Source organism: Canis aureus, chromosome 6, assembly GCF_053574225.1.
Source record: "Canis aureus isolate CA01 chromosome 6, VMU_Caureus_v.1.0, whole genome shotgun sequence".
Classification (NCBI taxonomy): Eukaryota; Metazoa; Chordata; class Mammalia; order Carnivora; family Canidae; genus Canis; species Canis aureus.
In genome coordinates this window covers 49,744,415-49,764,437 of record NC_135616.1, presented here as the reverse complement: position 1 = coordinate 49,764,437, position 20,023 = coordinate 49,744,415, and the positions used below count along the sequence as shown (strand labels likewise).

The window sequence follows — 20,023 nt, the reverse complement described above, 5'->3', positions numbered from 1 at the left end:
ATTCTTGGTTGTGTTATTTTTCTCATTTAGCACCTTGAATAATATGCCCGTCCTTTCCAGCCCGCCAGGTGTCTGTGGACAGGTTTGTATCAGACTTACTTGTCTATCCTTAGGTTAAGGACTTCATGTCCTGAGCTGCTTTCAGGATTTTCTCTTTATCTCTGAATTTTGCAAGCTTCATTATTATAAATCAAGGTGCTGACCTATTTTTATTGATTTTGAAGGTGGGGTTTTCTGTGCCTTCTGGACTTGAATGTCAGTTTCCTTCTCCAGATTAGGGTAGTTCTCTGCTCCAATTTGTTGAAATAGACCTTCTGCCTCTGTCTTTCCTCTTCCTCTGGGACCCCAATTATTCTAATATTGTTTTGCTTTATGGTATTGCTGATCTCTCAAATCTTCTTTGTGATCCAGTTATTTATCTTTTTCTCTGCTTCTTTATTCTCCATCATTTGCTTTATATATCACTGACTCTTCTGCCTCATTTGTCCTAGCAGTTGGAGCCTCTATTTGATTGCATCTCAGTAATATCCTTTTTATTTCAGCCTGATTAGATTTTAGTTCTTCTATTTTTCCAGTAAGGGATTTTCTAGTGTCCTCTATGCCTTTTTAAAGCCTAGCTAGTAACTTTATAATCATTATTTTGAATTATACTTCCAACATCTTACTTATATCCATACTGATTAAATCCCAGGCAGTGAGTACTGCCTCTTGTTCATTCTTTTGCAGGTTTTCTGTCTCATCATTATGTCCAGAAAATATGAGAAAATATAACAACAGTAACAACAAAATACACTAGAAAAATACACACTAAACAAATCAGAAGAGAACAGAAATATATATATATAGAGAGAACCAAACAAGAAGTAGAACAGCAGTTGAATTCCTGGGACCAGATGAAACTAAGGTCTCCTACTCCTCTGCCATCTTGGATTCAAGAAGAAGTAGAATAGAACACATAAATAAAGTAGATAATGCATGTATTCTGATCTGTCAGAATAAACTAATTACCAAAATAGGAAAGAAAAACATATATATGTACACAAAATTAAAATCGAATAAAAGGAAGCAAAAAATGTAAAATATTTACAATGTAAATATAAAAATAAAAATTAAAAAAGACTTAAAAAATAAGAAAATAGCTGAAAAGGAAAGAAATATATAAAATCGAAAGGCTAAAGAGTAACAAAAAAACAACACGTGTTATATACTGTTTTCCCCAAGAACTGTAGGTTAGCCATTCTGGTTTTTTTATTATGAATTTTTTCTTTTTAACATTTTTTAAAAATTTGAATTTGATTTGCCAACATATAGTGTAACACCCAGTGCTCATCCCATCAAGTGTCCTCCTCTCTCTGATGGGTAAACTTGGTATTAGCTGGTTCCTGTTGGTCTTCTGGGGGAGGGGCCTGTTACTCTGATTCTCAGGTGTCCTTGCACCACCCTTGCCAGTGGGCAGGGCTCAGTATAAGCTGCTCCAGATTCCACTATGTGGCTGTTTTGCTGCCTGAAGGCTTTCAGCACTGATGGGGGGGGATGACAGTGGTGGCACCCCATCTCTAGCCTGGGAGCTGAAAGTCTGTACCCTGCACTCCTCTGTGAGGCCCCCCCCCGCCCCCCACAAAAAAGCAGTCACTCTTGTCTCTCAGGTTTCCATCTGAACTCTGTGTTCACCCAGGTTGTGACTGTGCATTTTTATCTCACGATGTGACACAGCTTTGAGTCTCCAAACTTTATGGGACTCCTGTGGACCCTGGGGAAGGATGGGGGTCTCTCTGCAGTTTTGTCTCTCGCTGGGTTCCTGCTCAGAGTGTGGTAGACTGACCATGTAGTGGTTTGTGGTTCATGGCAACACCTAGCAGAAAGCGAGTGTCTAGACTTGCTGTTTGCAGCCAGCCTTCCTGCTCTGATGCTTTGTAACCCTGGAAATCCTGAGACCATGCTGTCCTACTTGGGATTCCACCCACTTTGCCCCCGAGCACCTTTCAGGCAGACTTTTAAAAGTTCTCATGTTGTACTCCACTGCTTGTAACACTTTCCGGTACCCAGCTTATGGAGGCTCCCTCCTTCGCAGTTTATCTTCTGATATATCGCCTCAGATTCACTTCTTTACACCTCCCACCCTACAAAAGTGGCTGCTTTTCTGTTTGTAGAATTGCAGTAATTCTTTTCTCAGATCTCTGGTTAATTTCACAGGCATTCAGAATGATTTGATAACTATCTAGCTGAATTCCAGGGACCAGACAAAATTAGGGTACCATACTCCTCTACCATCTTAAATCCCCTGAACATTTTTTAAAAAATGTTTTAAATGATTCAATTTCTCCATTACAGGAAGTGTAGGCTTTCTCTGTCTTACGGCACTTCTAGTGAATTATATTTTTCTAGGTATTTGTTTCTAGTTCATCTAAGTTTTCAAATTTATTGGTATGAAATGGTCATGGTATTATTTCATCTCTTTAACTTCCACTGGCCTCTTAATTTTTTTAGCTCATTTACCATTTTTTCATCTTAACAATATTTTTCAAAATTTAAATTCAATTTGCCAACATATAACACCCTATGCTCATCCCATCTAGTGCCTGTCACCCAGTTACTTCATCCCCTGACCTTCCTCCCTTTCTACAACCCTTTGTTTCCCAGAGTTAGGAGTCTCTCATGGTTTGACTTCCTAATTTTTCCACACTCAGTTTCCCTCCATTCCTTTACAGTCCCTTTCAATCTTTCTTATATTCCACATATAAGCAAAACCATATGATGATTGGCTTTCTCCAACTGACTTATTTCACTCAGCATAATACCCTCTGGTTCCATCCACATCGAAGCAAATGGTATTCATCCTTTCTGATTGCTGAGTAATATTCCATTGTGTGTGTGTGTATATCTTCTTTATGACCTCTTTTATATTCCTAATATTGTATTCCTAATATTGCTTGTGCCTCTTTTTTGCTTGATTCATCTCATCAGAGTTTTTATCTATTTTAATAGTCTTTCAAAGAGCCATCCAGGGCTTTGCTGAATCTATTGTATTTTTTTGTTAGTTTTTGAGTGAATGTGGAAAGGGGGTAGGGGCAGAGGAAAAGGAAGAGAGAGAATCTTAAGCAGGCTCCATGCCTACCATGGAGCCCAATGCAGGGATCAATTTCATGACCCTGAGATCATGACCTGAGCTCAAAATAAGAATTGGATACTTAACCAACTAAGCTATCCAGGTGCCCCTGTATCTTTGTTTTCTATTTCACTGATGTTGACTCATTTTCTTTCTTCTACTTTTCATGGGTTTATCGTTCATTCTCTAATTCTTAAATTGAGTATTTAGTTGCTTGTCAGCCTGTCTTTTCTTCCAGTGTATTTAAAGCTATATTTTCCTTTCTCAGTACTCCTAATATGTATTTATATTATTGTTCAACTGTTATGCAGAATCAAAACATCAGTTATTATGACTTAGTTCATTATCATTACTATCATTTAGTCACAGGGAAGTTTTTAGATTCCATTAGGACTTCCAATTGTATGGGGTTTTTAAAAAGTTATTTTTAGAACTATATTGTTAATTGAATAGTGCAAAAAGAACAGGACTTATCAACTCCTTGAAATTTGAAACTTATTTTGCAGTTTGGTCTATTTTTTGGAAAAAATTCCATGTATATTTGAAATGAATATAGTCAACAAACTACTAATTCAAGTTTGTTATTAATATTTTTATTTTATATATTTATTGATTTCTAGTATGCTTATCAATAAAAGGCTTATATTTAAATCTTTCAGTGTGATAACAGATTTGTCTATTTCTCCTTATGCTCTAAAACTTTGCAGTTTTTAAAACTATTAGGTGCATAAAAGGAAAAATCATTGAACCAAAAAATATTAATATTTGGGGACCTCTTGCCTCAGCTGTATAATTCTCTCCCATGGGCGTGATTCTGACCTAAGTGGTTGGACAAAACTTGGTGCCAAGAGAGTAAAGCTGTTCAGCACCAAGGCACGGAAGCTCTGTGTGTCCCCATAGCTGGGGCCAGCTTGTGCCCCTGGAGCCTAAAGCCTGCCAATGCTCCTAGGAGGTAGCATCAGAAAAAGACACCCCAAGTTGAACCGGCCTGACACCCCGCCCCTGTCTCAGGGAAACCCTGTGAACCTGAGCCAAAGGGCTGATGTGCACTTGTTTACTATGTAAGCAGGAGTAGAAGAATATCTAATGTACAGTGGAACCTTGTACAGCATAAATAATAGCTTTGAGAAAAAAAAACATGTTGATAATGAGGAAAGACATGCATGTGTGGGGGCAGGGGCCATACAGATCTCTGCAGCTTCCTTTACATTTTGCTATGAATCTAAAATTCTTCTAACAAATAAACTTTTAAAATACTTTTAAAAAACTATTTCAGGGGCACCTGGGTGGCTCCGTGGTTGAGCATCTGCCTTTGCCTCAGGTCGTGACCTTGGGGTCCTGGTATCGAATCCTGCATCAGGCTACCTACAGGGAGCCTCTCCCTCTGCCTATGTCTCTCTGCCTCTCTGTCTTGCTCATGAATAAATAAAATCTAAAAAAAAAAATTATTTCCATTAGCAATGCCTAAAAATGAAACACTTAGGTATAAGTCTAACAAAATATGTATTAGATATGAGGAAAACTATAAAACTCTACTGAAAGATATCAAAGAAGAATTAAATTAATGGAGGGATATCCTATGTACTTGGATAGGAAGACTCAATATTGTCAAGATGTCAGTTCTTCCCAACTTGATCTACAGATTTGATATAATTCCAATCAAAATCCCAGCAAGTTATTTTGTGAATATTAACAAGCTGATTTTAAAGTATATATGGGAAGTTGAAAGATCCAGTATAACCGACTGAACATTGAAGAACAATGTCAAAGGACAGACTACTTCAAGACTTTCTATAAAGCAGGACACCTGGGTGGCTCAGTGGCTAATCATCTGCCTTAGGTTCAGGTTGTGATCCCGGGGTCCTGAGATCAAGTCCACATCTGGCTCCCTGTGAGGAGCCTGCTTCTCCCTCTGCCTGTGTCTCTGCCTCTCTATCATGAATAAATAAAGTCTTTTTTTTTTTTAAAGACTTTCTATAAAGCAACATTAATCAAGATAGTGTGTTACTGAAATAGACAACCTATCAGTAGATTAGAACAGATCCACCTAAATATAATTAACTGATTTTTGACAAAAAAGCAAGGGTAACAAAATATAAAAAGATGGTCTTTTCAACAAATGGTGCTGGAACAATCAAACAACCATGTGCAAAAAAAAAAAAAAAAAAGGAATCTGTCACACTGTCACAGACCTTAACCCTTCACAAAATTTAACTCAAGCTGATCATAAATGTAAAACACAAAACTATGAAACTTCTAGAAGATAACAAAGAAGAAAATCTAGATGACTTTGAATATGGAAACGACCTTTTAGATGTAACCCTATAGGTAAAATTCATGAAATAAATCAGTAAGCTGGACATCATTAAAAATTCTGTTTTGCAAAACACAATATAGCAATAATCGCGCCTCAGATAAACCTCATTGGCTACGATACTGCCACTGCGCAAAGCTTGCAAAACACAATATAAAGAGACACCTGGGTGGCTCAGTGGTTGAGGGTTTGGTTCACGTTGTGATCCTGGGGTTCTGGGATTGAGTCCCACATCAGGCTCCCCCGCAGGGAGCCTGCTTCTCCCTCTGCCTATGTCTCCGCCTATCTCTGTGTTTCTCATGAATAAATAAAAAATCTTTAAGAAAAAAACACAATATAAAGAAAATGAAAAGCCAAAGACAGAAAAATATTTGTAAAAGACACATGTGATATATAACTCTTATCCTATTGTATAAAGAACTCTTAAAATTTAATTTAAAAAATGAATGACCCAATTAAAAAATGGACAAAAGAACTTAAAAGACACCATACCCATTTTTAAATTAGGTTGACTTTTTACTGTTGCATCGTAAGAGTTATTTATATATTCTGGATTCTAGACCCTTATCAGATAAATGATTTCCAAATATTTTCTCCCATTTCTGTGGGTTGTCTTTTTTTTTTTAATTTTTAAAAAATTTTTATTTATTTATGATAGTCACAGGGGGGTGGGGTGGGGCAGAGACACAGGCAGAGGGAGAAGCAGGCTCCATGCACCGGGAGCCCGATGTGGGATCCGATCCCGGGTCTCCAGGATCACGCCCTGGGCCAAAGGCAGGCGCCAAACCGCTGCGCCACCCAGGGATCCCCTCTGTGGGTTGTCTTTTGACTTTGATAGTATCTTTTAATGCACATAGACAACTTTTACTGGACTTTTGATGAAATCCAATTTCTCTCTTTTGTTGTTGTTGCTTGTATGTTTGCTGTCCTATTAAGAAATCAATGCCTCATCTAAGGTCATGATTTACCCTTGCGCTTTCTTCTAAGAGTTGTATAGTTTTAGTTCTTATATTTAAGTTTTTTGACCATTCTGAGCTAATTTTTATATATGGTAGGGTCCAAATTCATTCTTTTGAATGTGAATATCCAATTGTTCCAGCACCATTTGTTGAAAGACTATTAATCTTTTTTGAATGGTTTTGGCACAAACAACAAATCAATTGACCATAGATAGTTTATTTCTAGAGTCTCAATTCTATTCCATTGACCCATGTATCTTAGCACTTTTAATAATACATTCATCACTTATTACACCTATGAAACAAAGTTCCTTGCAGGTGGGGGAAATATTTGTATTCACCTTAGTGTTTTTAACACAGCACTTAGCAAATCCTCAAAACATGTTTACTGAACAAATAAATAGTTTACTTTTGAGGCTCCCTGCATGGAACCTGCTTCTCCCTCTGCCTCTCTCTCATGAATAAATAAAATCTTTAAAAAAATAGAAAAAAATAGCTTCTGTGCAGCAAAGGAAACAACAAAACTAGAAGGCAACCTACAGAATAGGAGAAAATATCGGGATTATTCAAACACTTACTGAACATTTTTTTTTACTTTTTTTTTTTTTACTGAACATTTTGTACAGAAATTTGGGCACCTCAAAGTTGGCAACTGAGGAAAAAGTAGGTCATGAACTCAAACAGCAACAATTAAAGCTCTAAGTGTTGTCAGTTAACACAAAGAAAATGCTCCTGAAAATAGAACAAAAATCACTTTCAACCAGGACATCTAGGAGTGTCCCCCACACAAAGTCTTCTTGAAGGGTAGGTTAATACCTCAAATTTCCTGTAATGAATTTCGAAAAAAAAAAAATAAGGAGACAGGAGTTTGAATTTCACTAATATGGTTTGGGAGTTTTGATTAGCTTTCAAGAGTAAGAACAGCTACTCTTCTAAGTAAATTCCTGGGACCTATTCTTTTGGTTTATCTGACACATATACCTCAAAAGTACAACACGACCTATAAAATTTTAAAAATATAAGTTGATTAACACAGGATTAAATTTAGATGGCAGAATAGGACTTAGACACACACCTAAAGCCATGGATGTAAATTATAATTTTAAGCCTTCCTTTCAACTTTACTTCCTCAGCCAGCCAAATTATTGTCATGCTGATTTTTTTTCCCCACAGTGGGAGGGAGGGAGGAAGAGTCCAAGGGAGAGGCAGAGAAAGAGAATCTTAAGCAAGCTCCACACTCCATGCATGAGCCCAGTGTAAGGCTTGATTTTACAATCCTAAGATACTTGGCTTAGGTCAAAGAGTCACTTAGCTGACCAAGCCACCCCTCTGTCATACTGATTTTGAAGAAACATATGCTTTCAAAGCTTGGATATAAAATTTTTAAAAAATCTGCTAGTAAAAAATGCAATATATAAACTTACATTGTGTGAGTTATTTCTTGTTCAAAGATCTGATACCAAAAACAGATGAAAAGAAAAGTAGAAGACAGTGTCATATATGAGAAACAGTCTTTGGAATCAGTTAACAGTTCCTCCAGAATATGACCTAAATCTCTGAGCTGTGTGTGTGTGTGTGTGTGTGAGAGAGAGAGAGAGAGAGAGAGAGAGAGAGAGAGAGACAGAGAAATGAAAGTAATCTTTCTCTAAGTGGTTATAAGGATTTTACAAGATGATATATATGTTCATAAAGTAGGTACTCAATAAGGTTCCAACATTTCATAATGGTAAGACAGATTAACTGTTTAAAAAGCCTTTCAAAACAGATATTCAATACCTTTATTGTAGAGGAAAAGATTATCAAAATATTCCCAAAAGCACAACTCTGAAATGCCAGTTTTGTTCTTAAAGGACTTAAAAACTTTAATGGTGCTCACACCATACAGTCAGGAAGTAGAACAACCCCACAAAAAAGCAAAAAGAAAAGCAAAAATCCCAAGATCTTCTCCAACCACAATTATTTTTACTATGAAACAGAATTTCCTTACAAATTAAGTAGTTTTTACAGTGGCAACATTTATCATTGATGTGATCTGTTTAATATGACTGTAGTCAAAAGGGAAGTTGGGCTTGTTATTTTTCCAGAAATTGAAAAAAGTACCATCATTAAGATAAGGAAGAGAAAGATTTGTATCCATCTTTTTGGGACATGTAAGGTGAGAGTGCAGTCTCACAGTTGGAGAATTTGTGGCTATTGCTGGAGGAACTGGAGATGCTCTCTAGTAAGCGGGTAATCCCTCTTCCCCGAACACTGCTGTTTTGGCCAGAAATTTTCACCCCAGATGGATAGTCACCTAAGGATATTGGAAATACAAGAAGAGAATATGTAGCAATTTCATGGCTTTATTATAGAGATCCCTCAATTGACTCTTATCCCATTGTAAGCCTTTCATGAACAGGACAGAGATTCTTAGCAAAGGAAAACATTCTCAGAGTAAAAGCTAAAAGGCTGAACAAGAATATTTTTGTTTTTAGCTCCAGAAACCTTAATTGAAGTTCTTCAGGCACTACTTGAAATTTCACATTCCTAAGCTTTTAAATTTTCCTATCTGCCCCAAAACATCACAAAATTATAAAACTATAGCTGCTACAAGAATATCAGACTTTAGTTTTTAAATGCCCTGAACGAAAGTCTGGAGGATAAGTTAAATTATATTAAAATGCTACAAAAATGTACATATTCAAATTGTTTAAGGTGCTAATAATGCCAAATAAAACTCCTAATTCAACAAGATCCTTGTAGCTTCAAACTAATTTAGAGCATCTTTAAGTACCATACCCTGGATCTGATTAAGCTTTAAGGTCCTATACTGTCTGAAGTACATTCTTAGGAAACAGAAGATACTTACCAGTGGGTGGGTTTGATCTTTGTTCCTGATTAGAAGAACTGAAATGAGAAAATCCTGAACTCTCAACCCTTAGCTTCTATAAGTAACAAAAATACAAGGGAAAATAAGTTTTATTTTTTAATTATTGGATCTACTTCAATTTCAGATTATTTTTTATAAAATACTAACACCAATTTTTCCAACATCTAATCAATTTTTGAAGAGTATTGCTGTAAAGTGAAGCAGAAGGTAGTGTTTGGAGGGGAATTACAGGGTTAAGACAGGATTATTTTTAAAGATGAATAATAACATGTATCCTGATAAGAATGATTCAGTACTGAGAGAAACGGTAAAAATGCAGGAAAGAGAAGTAAATTGTTGGAGTCATATCTTTGAGGAGGTAAGAGAATAAGATCTCAAACATAAATTAGTGTGGAATGGTCTTAGCAGGAACACAGACAATTCATGCATTAAAAAGCAGAATGCAGTGGTAGGAATATGTAGAAAATCTCTTCTGACTGTTTCTATTTTCTCAGAGAAGTAGGAGGCAAGGGTATCAGCTCAAATAAGGATGAGGGAAGAGGTGACTGAATCTGAAGTGAAAGAAGGTGAGAAATAACACTAGAGCACTGGGAGAAATGGACAACTGACAGTGTTCCACTAAGGGCTCACCTGAAGTTGGTAGTGCTGTTTAATAAAACTAGTCAGTATGGCAGTTTCTTTTCAGCCTCATTTAGCTTCATGAGTATGGGGACAGAGTAAGTGAAGAGCTAGGTTTAATCAGGGTATTTGTCAACCAAGTTTGATAAAAAACTTGATATTGCAAAAGTGAGTGGAAATAATAGAACAAGGAATCTAAGCTTCCTGGGAAGGAAAGAGGTGATGGGTGGTGGAAAGAGAGGGGTACAGAAGGAGACACAAGGCTGTTGCACTGCATATATGTCAGGGGTACCACTAGGGTCTAGGGCAGGGTAGTGGGAATGAGTACCTGCTGTACACCAGGAAACAGGACCACTGGAGAACAGAAAGTCAAGGAACTAAGAAGTCAGGCAGTTGGAAGGATTACCCATGGGCAAACTGAAACCAAGAATTCAGACAGGAATATTGTTTGATCTCCTGGCTCAGTGTTGCTCTAGGAATGAGGACAACCAACTCAGGGACCTATTGATTCCAAGATGCAGTTATTAGGCACTACAGTCTTTATAGCATAAGATTTAAAGCCTAAAGATTTTAGGGGCACCTGAGTGGCTCAGAAGTTGAGCGTCTGCCTTCGGCTCAGGGCGTGACCTTGGGGTCCTGGGATCGAGTACCGTATCAGGCTCCTTGCATGGAGCCTGCTTCTCTGGTCTCTGCCTCTATGTCTCTCATGAATAAATAAATAAAGTCTTAAAAAAAAAAAAAAGAATCAAAGGGGGCATAATGAGATTAATTCTGGGGTCTTAATACAATGATGATAGGGCTAATGAGGCAGGGTTTTTCAACCTAGGCATTACTGACATCTTAGACTGGATAACACTTGGTTGTGAGAGGCTGTCCTATGCATTGTAGGATGTGTGGCAGGATCTCTGGCCTCTACCCATTCAGTACCAGTAGCACCCCGTCCATAGCTGACAACCAAAAATGTCTCCCAACATTGTCAAATGTCTCCCAGAGGACACAAAATAGGCCCTAGCTGATAACAACTGAGTTAAAAGGAGAAAGAAGAGTCTTGCTCAGAAATATATGGACAGTCTGGGACATTTATTCTTTAAATTGTCATACATTAAGATGGACTTTTTGGTGTGTATATTCTACAAGTTTTAACACATGACTAGATTTGTGAAACCACTACTGCAATCAGGATATAGAGCCATTCTATCACCTCAAAAACTTTCTTCATGCTATCCCTTTACAGTTATACCCTCCCTCCGACTCCAAACCCCTGGGAACCACAGATAGGTTATTGTTATTGTTTTGTCTTTTCAAGAATGCCACATAATATTTTGAGAATGCTTCTTTTTTGCTAAGTATAATTAATACCTTTGAGAATGATCCTAATTACTGACTGTGATCAATAGTTTATCCTATTTTGGGGGTTCTCTTTTCACTGTTTTCTGAACTACTTTTAACTAATATTTATTACCTACTATGCTCCAAGGTAGAGTTCTTGGCCGTTTCATATTCAGTCGCATTTAATCTACAACTACTAGCCCTTATTACTATTCTTGTTTTATAGATAAGGAATCAGCACAGAAAGTTCAAATAACTTGCATAAAGTCACACAGCCCATATGGAGTAGGTCTGAAATCCAATTCAGGAATTCTAACTCCAGAGTCTATACTCTTAGCTGCTATGCTGTTAGTAGCATATAGAGGTCTACTAGTAAATAAATTTCAAGGAGGAAATCTCAAGAAATTAATTCCCTTAATTTATTTAGGGAGATTAAATAGCTCTTAATCAAATCCTGAATCAGGTCTTATCCATTTCAAAGTAAATATTTTAAATATTTACATTATTTACATTCAGATATTTAATATTTGGAATGAATTTTGGATATGATTTGTTAAAGACTAACTGCTCATGTTAATTTTCTTAAAACTTCATTAAATATAGTGGAAAAATATACCAGGAAGGAGAAAGATTTACGCAACTGGGTCCAAATGGATTAAGGGGTCTTTGACATACCAGGGGTGCCTGGGTGGCTGAGTCAGTTGAGTAACCAATCGACTCTTGATTTCGGCTCAGGTCAAGATCTCAGAGTCCTGAGAAGTCCCCCATATCTAGATCTGTGCTCAGCAGGGTGTCTGCTCCCTCTCCTTCTGCCCCTCCCCCACGTGCTCTCTTTCTCTCTCTCTTAAATAAATCTTGGGGGGGGGGGTGTCTGACATTCCATGAAAGACTTTTTAAAAAAATGTTTTTGAAGAAAGAAAGAACCAAAGTCCTGATCTTTAGCTGTTGCTGACCAGAGCCACAGCGAGTACCACATACAGAGTGATCAGTACCTCCTAAAAGTCAGTTCCTTACCTGGTAACGCCCTGCATCCAATACAACCATTTTGGGTGTCACACTATTGCTGGCCTCATAATCTTGAAGTGGTACATGAGTATCTGTGAGCTGGATTCCAAAGAGAGTGGCCAGAGAGTTACTGATGCAGTACCTTCAAAAGGAGGTAAGAAAAGCTGGATATCAGAATCTGATCTAATTCATTCTAAAATGTTCATATTTTTAAAATTTCTAATATAAAGAAAAAGCATGTAAGATATACTGTTCTAAATTGAGGAAAAAAGAAATTTAGAGATTTGGAGAAGAAATGGGTTCAGGGAGCAATACATCTTATAAACTGATCATTACTGGTAAGCAATACTCTGATTACCAGATAAAATTTCAGGTTCATTTTAAGGGAATAGGATTGAGAGTAAAGATTACCAGAGTTCTAAAATGTTTAAGTCAGGCAGAGGGCAGCAACAGAAATTATACTACAACTTTAAAAATACTTATTTATCCTCAGAACCAACTAACCAGCCATGTAAAGGGACCACCAGAGCACTGAAAAATCTAAGGCTCCAGGTGCTTTCACTACAAAATAAGAAGAAAAGTGTCTATATTTTTTGAGCATCTTAACAATGCTAATGTTAATGGTATTAGCAAATTTCATCTCCTATAAGGAGAACTTTCAGTAAGTGCTTCTGAAGGTTCACCCAAATGGCTCAAGTGATAACTATACCAACAAGTGAGACATGGACAGAATAATAAAAGTAACATGAAGCTTTTTTTGTTTGTTCCTTTTAAAGATTTATTTATTCATGAGAGACAGAGAGAGGCAGAGACACAGGCAGAGGGAGAAGCCCATTGCGGGACTTGATCCCAGGACTGCAGGATCATGACCTGAGCTGAAGGCAGATGCTCAACGGCTGAGCCACCCAGGTGTCCCAACATGAAGTTTTGTTTTGTTTTTAAAAGAAAAAAAGAAAAAAAAAACCCAACCATTTGTTTTAGAAAAGAATTATGGAAATAGGTGAACAGTGTTTAACCCCAATTTGCAAAAGCAACAGCGAGCAAAATGGCAAAGAATTCAATGCAGAATACAGCATTATGAAGAAACTCTTTTCTCCGACTTACGCAATTTTCTTGCAAACAGCTAGAGCACAGAAGAGAATATCGTTTTCTTCATGCCACTTGCACCTGTACAAAGAAAGGACTTTAATATCCTTAATGGCAGTAGCACTGCTTAAAGGTTTTTATATGCCAGATTTCTAAAATCATTTAAGAAAAACTGACACTATTACTCAAAGATTAAGGTTTCTTAGTTAACAAAAACCAGATTCTTTCAGAAAGACTTGTTTAAATGTTATCTCTTCTGATGCAAATTCATAATGCTATGCAAACCACACATAACTCTACCAGGTAAATTCTACCTTGAAATAAAATGAGTGTTACAGGGACACATTAGTGACTGTGGTTAACATGCACTTGTTCAACATTTGTTTACTAAGTGCATATTATTTACCAAGTATTGATCTTGGCTCTAAACAGTATTGAATGAAACATGTTTAAAAAGAGAGAGAGAAAGAAGAAAACACAGAAAGTCTTGATAATTACAAATGGAAATGATGAACAACATACTTTTACAACGGCAGCCACCATAAATCTGTATCTTTCCACTGAGCAATGTCTATTGAAACTCAGAACAGTACTAACTGCGTAATTCAAAGCTTGCCTGAACCCTAGCAAGAATCATTTAAAAGTTACAAACATGCTAAACACTAAATGTAAAAACTTAGTTATCTACACTTAATGAAAGTTACTTAACTGAATAGAAGACTATCTAAATATGAGATTAATAATTTCTCCCATTGCTTTTCTAAAAAGTCACTCAGTAAATAGGATTCATAAAACTCTTAACTCTAAAATGAAGGCTCAAGTTGAAACTAAGCCTGTTCTTACATATGCACACAGAATCAAGTAATTTTTAAATTCCTAGTTTTGCTCCTTTTCTGGAACTTAAAACCAAGTTTACTGCCTCATATACACATTTCCATTATAGATCATATTTGAAATAAAAGCAATTGAAAAACCAACAATGTATTCTAGGATTAAAAACAAACTCAAGAACAAGCCTATGGAAATCTAACCCCAGGGGAAAAATGCCTCCAACCTACAGTTACATTTTTTAAAATGACGGTGTTTTCATCTCTTTTTACTTAAGTTTTCCTTTAAATTCCAGTTAGTTAACATACAGTGTAAATATTAGTTTTGGGTGTACAATTCAGTAATTAAACACTTACATACATCATCCTGTACTCATCAGAAGTGCACTCCCCAATCCCCATCACCTATTTAAGCCCCCACCCCACCCCATAACCATTATAGTTGAGAGTCTGTTTTTCGGTTGGCCTCCCTTCCCAACCCCTCCCCATAATCTTTTGCTTCTTAAATTCCACATATGATGAAATCATATGGTACTGGTCTTTCTCTGACTTATTTCTTCTTGATTCTCTTCCTCAAAATCACCCCACCAATCCCCCTAAAAATATGAGTGTATTTTCTAGTAAAGGAAGATTCACTCTAAGTATCTGTCAAAATTCAGAACTGCTTTGTATACTTCGTTAAGCTATTAACATTCACTTTGCAATATCAAATCTAGCCCTAGCTTTAACACCTCTTAGATGGGTTTCTTTGATGAAATTCTAAAGTTATGAGGTCACAAGTGAGTAAATCTATCCAACACTCTCATTCACTCAAACGACATGTAGCATAAAGGCCTTGAGACTCCTCTTTTCCTATCTCCAAAGGTGGCAATAATCTCCTTTCCTCCTATTTCAGGACGATTCCTCCTCCTTTTCAAGGATAGCCCAGCCTCTACCTTGCTAAGGAAGCACGATCACCTGGCAGCTACAGAGGCTCTACACTCTAGTCAAACCGAATCACTGGTCTGTCTTAAACAGTTCATGTGCTTTCTGTCCTTTGAGTCACTGGTTCAGGTCGTTTCTACTCTTGGAAGGTCTTCCTTTCAACCCAAATCTCTGCTCAGAGAAATTCTATGCATCATTCCAGCAGAACCAAATAAAAAATTTACCTCATAAGGTAATGCATACATTTTTACTGATGTAATTTCTCCCTGATGTATCATCATCTTCTGAAACACCAGTTATCAGAAATTATCACATACAACTCCAGCATCTTTACATGCTTTATTGCTTTTGTCAGCCAGGAGACACTGAAGCCAAAGAAAATCATGTTGCCCTTTCCCATATTTCCCACTGAATCCAGTTTCAGGCCTTATGTACAAGAGCTGCCCAAGGATTTGTTAAATCAAAAACTCAACAAATTGGGCTAAGAAAAAACTATTCTAAAGTGATATCAATATGCAAAATTTCACCCCTTAAAAACTACTATTGCTGGGGCTTCTGGCTTAAAATAAACAAATCTATCTCCTCTTGATCCCAATACTATGAAAACAAAAGTCAAAGAATAAAAACAGTAGCAATCCACAATAAAGGGAAAACAGAAGGAGGCCTCCATGGAAGAGAGTTTAACAAATGTGTGGGATACGGAAAGTAAATGCAGGAGTGGGAACTGAGGAGGAAGTAGTAAATAGACAAAGGAGGTCACAGCCTTCACTCCTCACAGAAACAGCTGCACAGAAGGAGATATGCCTCCTAGAAGTCAAGAGAGACTCTGAATCCATGCAGATATCCCTGGCCAGAAAGCAGAGTAAGACAGGAAGCTGAACTTCTTCTGTACAAAGAATAGTCGAGTTCCCTGACCTTGTACAAAGAAGTAAACTGCTCTTGGAGAACCTCTGGCATTTAGGATTCTGTCTCAGTGTAACCTCTAGCTCCTTCATCTGCTTCCCCTATAGTAAAGTCCAAATAGTTGATAATACCCACTGAATACAGAGCACTTACTCAGCTATACAGCCTGATTTCTAAATATGGACATAACCAAGGACAATCAGACATTCAAAGAAAGCATGCAACATGAAAAGATCAAGACAGGACACAACTCACAACCCCAAAGAATGAGATAATCCAGAAAACCAAAGCAAACATTCCACTCCATCAACAAGTATCCCAATGAGATCTGTGAAATTATTGTATCTATGATCTTAGTTTTCTTCCTCTTATTTGCAACCCAAACCAACAATGATGGAGGCTATGGCAATATGTGTAACATGATAGTAACTGCAGGCTGAGAGCTATTGAGAGCTCCAAAAGTAGCCTCTGCCCAGTTCTAAAATGTCAGAACTTGTCAGGGCTCTGTGCTGGGTCCTCTTCTCTTTATGCCCTCTGAGTGACCTCGTCAATATGCTGTAAGATCCATTACAGCAGAAAACTAGTCTCTCTTCATTGTATTTTCAGGGCCCAGAACAGTGCCTGGCACATAATAAATGAGTGCTGGCATTACCCAAACCTCTCCAGAGTGCTAGGCCAGAACCACCAGCTGCCTCCTTGTTATTTCTAGATCTTACCTCACCAGGGCCTCAAAACATTCTAAACTTGCTCTTCTCTCTCTTCCCCATCTACCCTGAAGTATATACTACAAACCTAAGTATGGTCTTTATTTCTTTTCATTCTCTCTTCCTGTATCCAGTCCATCAGCAAGTCCCACTGGTTTTTACCAAGATGAAATCTACTTAATCCTCTCCATTTCTACTGTCACCTCCCTGCAAGCCATTTCTTGCCTGGACCAGAGGAAAAGTCTAATAGTTTTAGACTATACTTCCTTTTTTGCCTCCTCTCAATATATACATTAAAAGCTCAGGCCATCTTTTAGAAACCTAATCATTCTGTGAATTCCCTGCTTGATAAAATTCCTTCCTGAACCCCCCTAAATACAGAGAACTGATAGTTGCTAAGGGGGGGGGTTCTATTCTGTAGTGAAGAAGGTGTATGGTGTTTATAATCCTTATATCTTCAACCTCACCTTGTGTGTTCTCCCCTTTGCTCACTATCTTCCAGTCACACTGACAACAATTTCCAGTAAACACCAAGCTTTCACCTCCAGGCTTTTGCACCTCTCTTCCCAGAATGCTTTTCTTTACATTTTTCACATGCTTGCATTACTTTCTTGCTTCAGATCTCAGTTTTAAGGTTACATTCTCAAAAAAAGTCTTGACTATTCTAGAAAGTAGTCTTCCTATACACTCTTCTAAAAGAGGAACAATATCCTGTTGATTTCCTTAGCACTGATCACAAAATTACCATTTTATTATTTACTGTATTGTTTCACTTTCCCACTAAAATGTTAACTTTATGAAGGCAGAACCCACATTAATCTTGTTCACCACTGTACCTTTAGCACAGCACAGTGCCTGGGACAGAGAAGATCCTCAATAAATACTGGTCGATTAAATAAAAGCTGCCTTGTTTCATCCATAGGTCATACACAGTAAATTAAAGATAATTATGACAAGAAGAAACCAGGAGAATGGGAGATTTATAAAAGTTATAAATATTCTAGCCTTCAAAATATAGCCCGCTTAATAAGATTCCGATATTTAGTCTAACTGAACTCAATTTCACCAATATCTACCCATTTCACTTACCCATTTCTCCAAAAGCTAGAGACATTTATCAAAAATTTATTTAAAACTTTAATGTAAAAGCAAAAGTTTAAGATAGTGTTTGAAATGAGCCCCATCTGCTTATATTAACTGATCCCAACAAGAGCTTCTGCTACTACAACCCAATCTCCCTCCTAAATACTACATATTGGAATCCTACATTAAGCAGCTCAGAAAAAGGTAGATCCATCCTGTTCAAAGCAGCTTATTACACAGTGCTTACAGTACTGTGTAATAGTTTCATCGTTAACAAAACCCATGGAACAAGCCTCAGTGTCTTATAACAAATCTACCCTTGCTACAGCCTGTACTTATTCAACTGAGCTCAATCCTGTATTTCTTCAATTTTAAAACATGTTTTCTTTTTCCACATTTTAACTGAAGTTGGAATGCATCTTACACTTGAAGGTATTTTACAATTGCTATTGGTCAATCTAGAATTAGTTGTGTTGCCTGAACATGTACAAATTTGCTTGTTCTTGATGATAAGCAATTGCAACTCATTTTAGTCAATAAACCATTTGAAGATTATTTGAGAAAGTATTGGTTTGTGTCTGAATACTTTCTGCTGACATCATCTGATAAGATCAAGAAAGAACCAGCATCAAACTCACAGAAAAGGTAGGTGCCAGTGGCAAAGAAGAATTTTAATATACTAGCATAAAAATACATATAACCATTGTGTATGTTTCATTTTAATTCATATCATTCACTTTCTTTGTAGAATACTTGCTCAGCCTATTCTTTTTTCTTCTAGTAACCATATACACTTTATCCTTCCCCTAAAATTACTTTTCATTTTTTAATGAAAGTATAATTGACACACAAGTGCTACATTAGTTTCAGGTGTACAACATAGTACTTCCACAAGTCTGTACATTACACTATGCTGACAAGGGTAGCTACCACCTGTCACCATACAACACTATTAAAATACCACTGACTATATTCCCTATACTACACTTTTCATCCCCAAAACATATTCATTCCATAACTGGAAGCCTATACCTCCTACTTCCCCCCTTTACTCATTTTGCCCATTTCCCCACCCTCCCCTCTGGCAACCATCAGTTTAGTTTGTTGTATGTATTTATGAACCTATTTTTGCTTTTGTTTTGTTTTTTAGATTTCACATAGAAGTAAAATCCTGTATTTGTCTTTCTCTTCATTCATCATAACACCCTCTAGAGGTCCATCCATGCTTTGCAAATGGTAAGATCTTATTCTTTTTTATGACTGAATATTATTCGTGTGTGTGTGTGTGTGTGTGACTCTATACACACACATACAACATCCTTTTTATACATGCATCTATTGATGGACAGTTGGGTTGCTTTCATATCTTGGCTATTGTAAATAATGCAATAAATACATGGGTGCATATATATTTTCCAATTAGTTTTAATTTTCTATGGGTAAATACCCAGAAATGGAATTACTGGATCATATGGTATTTCTATTTTTAATTTTTTTTATTTTATTTATTTATGATAGTCACAGAGAGAGAGAGAGAGAGAGGCAGAGACACAGGCAGAGGGAGAAGCAGGCTCCATGCACCGGGAGCCTGATGTGGGACTCGATCCCCGGTCTCCAGGATCGCGCCCTGGGCCAAAGGCAGGCGCCAAACCGCTGCGCCACCCAGGGATCCCTATTTTTAATTTTTTGAAGAACTTCCATACTGTTTTCCACAGTGGCTGCACCAATTTACACTCCCACCAAAAATGCACAAGGAAAAAAACCTGTTAGTTTCCAACGGAGTAATTTCTCAAGTTCACACCTGACCCTTTATATGGCTTTATAGGGAGAGTAGAGTCCACAAGACACTGGGGGAGAGAAAGAAGGGAAATAGAGATCCTAAGATTAAGTCACAATCATTTCACAATGATAAGATCTATAAATATTCAGAATCTTGATAGATCAGGGCACTGACTACAGCAAAGGAACTTAAAAGTGCCTGTGAGGTTTCAGGAGGCAGTCTGGAAGGGAGGGAAGGAAAAGAGTTATTTAGAAACTGTGTGGAGGGAAAAAAAGGCAAAAGGGGAGAAATTGTTTTCTTTTGTCCTGAAAAATCCTAAAGAAAAACGGGAATCCCCACAACCACACCCCTGCTACCCTGAAAGCATTCAAAGAAATTAGTTTGGTACACTGACAGAAGAGGGAGCACTTGAACTATGAATCTCCAAACCACCAGCCATGTCCAAGAAATACAAAGGAATAACATACCTTGATCTACAGAAAGCTACAAGAAAACTGAAAATGAGACTGAAAACAC

At 37.2% G+C, this 20,023-nt stretch overlaps 1 protein-coding gene and 1 pseudogene across 2 annotated transcripts in view; both read right to left on the bottom strand.

Moving 5' to 3' along the window:
- Positions 1-5,427: 5,427 nt before the first annotated feature.
- On the bottom strand, positions 5,428-5,560 carry LOC144316641 (U4 spliceosomal RNA; annotated as a pseudogene).
- A 2,655-nt stretch (positions 5,561-8,215) lies between these two features.
- Positions 8,216-20,023, bottom strand: part of MAEL (maelstrom spermatogenic transposon silencer) — a 30,333-nt gene continuing 18,525 nt past the window's right edge. For both annotated transcript variants that reach the window (XM_077901512.1, XM_077901513.1), the window contains exons 9-12: positions 13,305-13,367; positions 12,210-12,342; positions 9,228-9,303; positions 8,216-8,672 (exon numbers count right to left, since the gene is read on the bottom strand). In XM_077901512.1, coding sequence (XP_077757638.1) covers positions 8,485-8,672; positions 9,228-9,303; positions 12,210-12,342; positions 13,305-13,367 — 460 coding nt within the window. In that variant the 3' untranslated portion in view covers positions 8,216-8,484. The remainder of the gene's footprint in view (positions 8,673-9,227; positions 9,304-12,209; positions 12,343-13,304; positions 13,368-20,023) is intronic.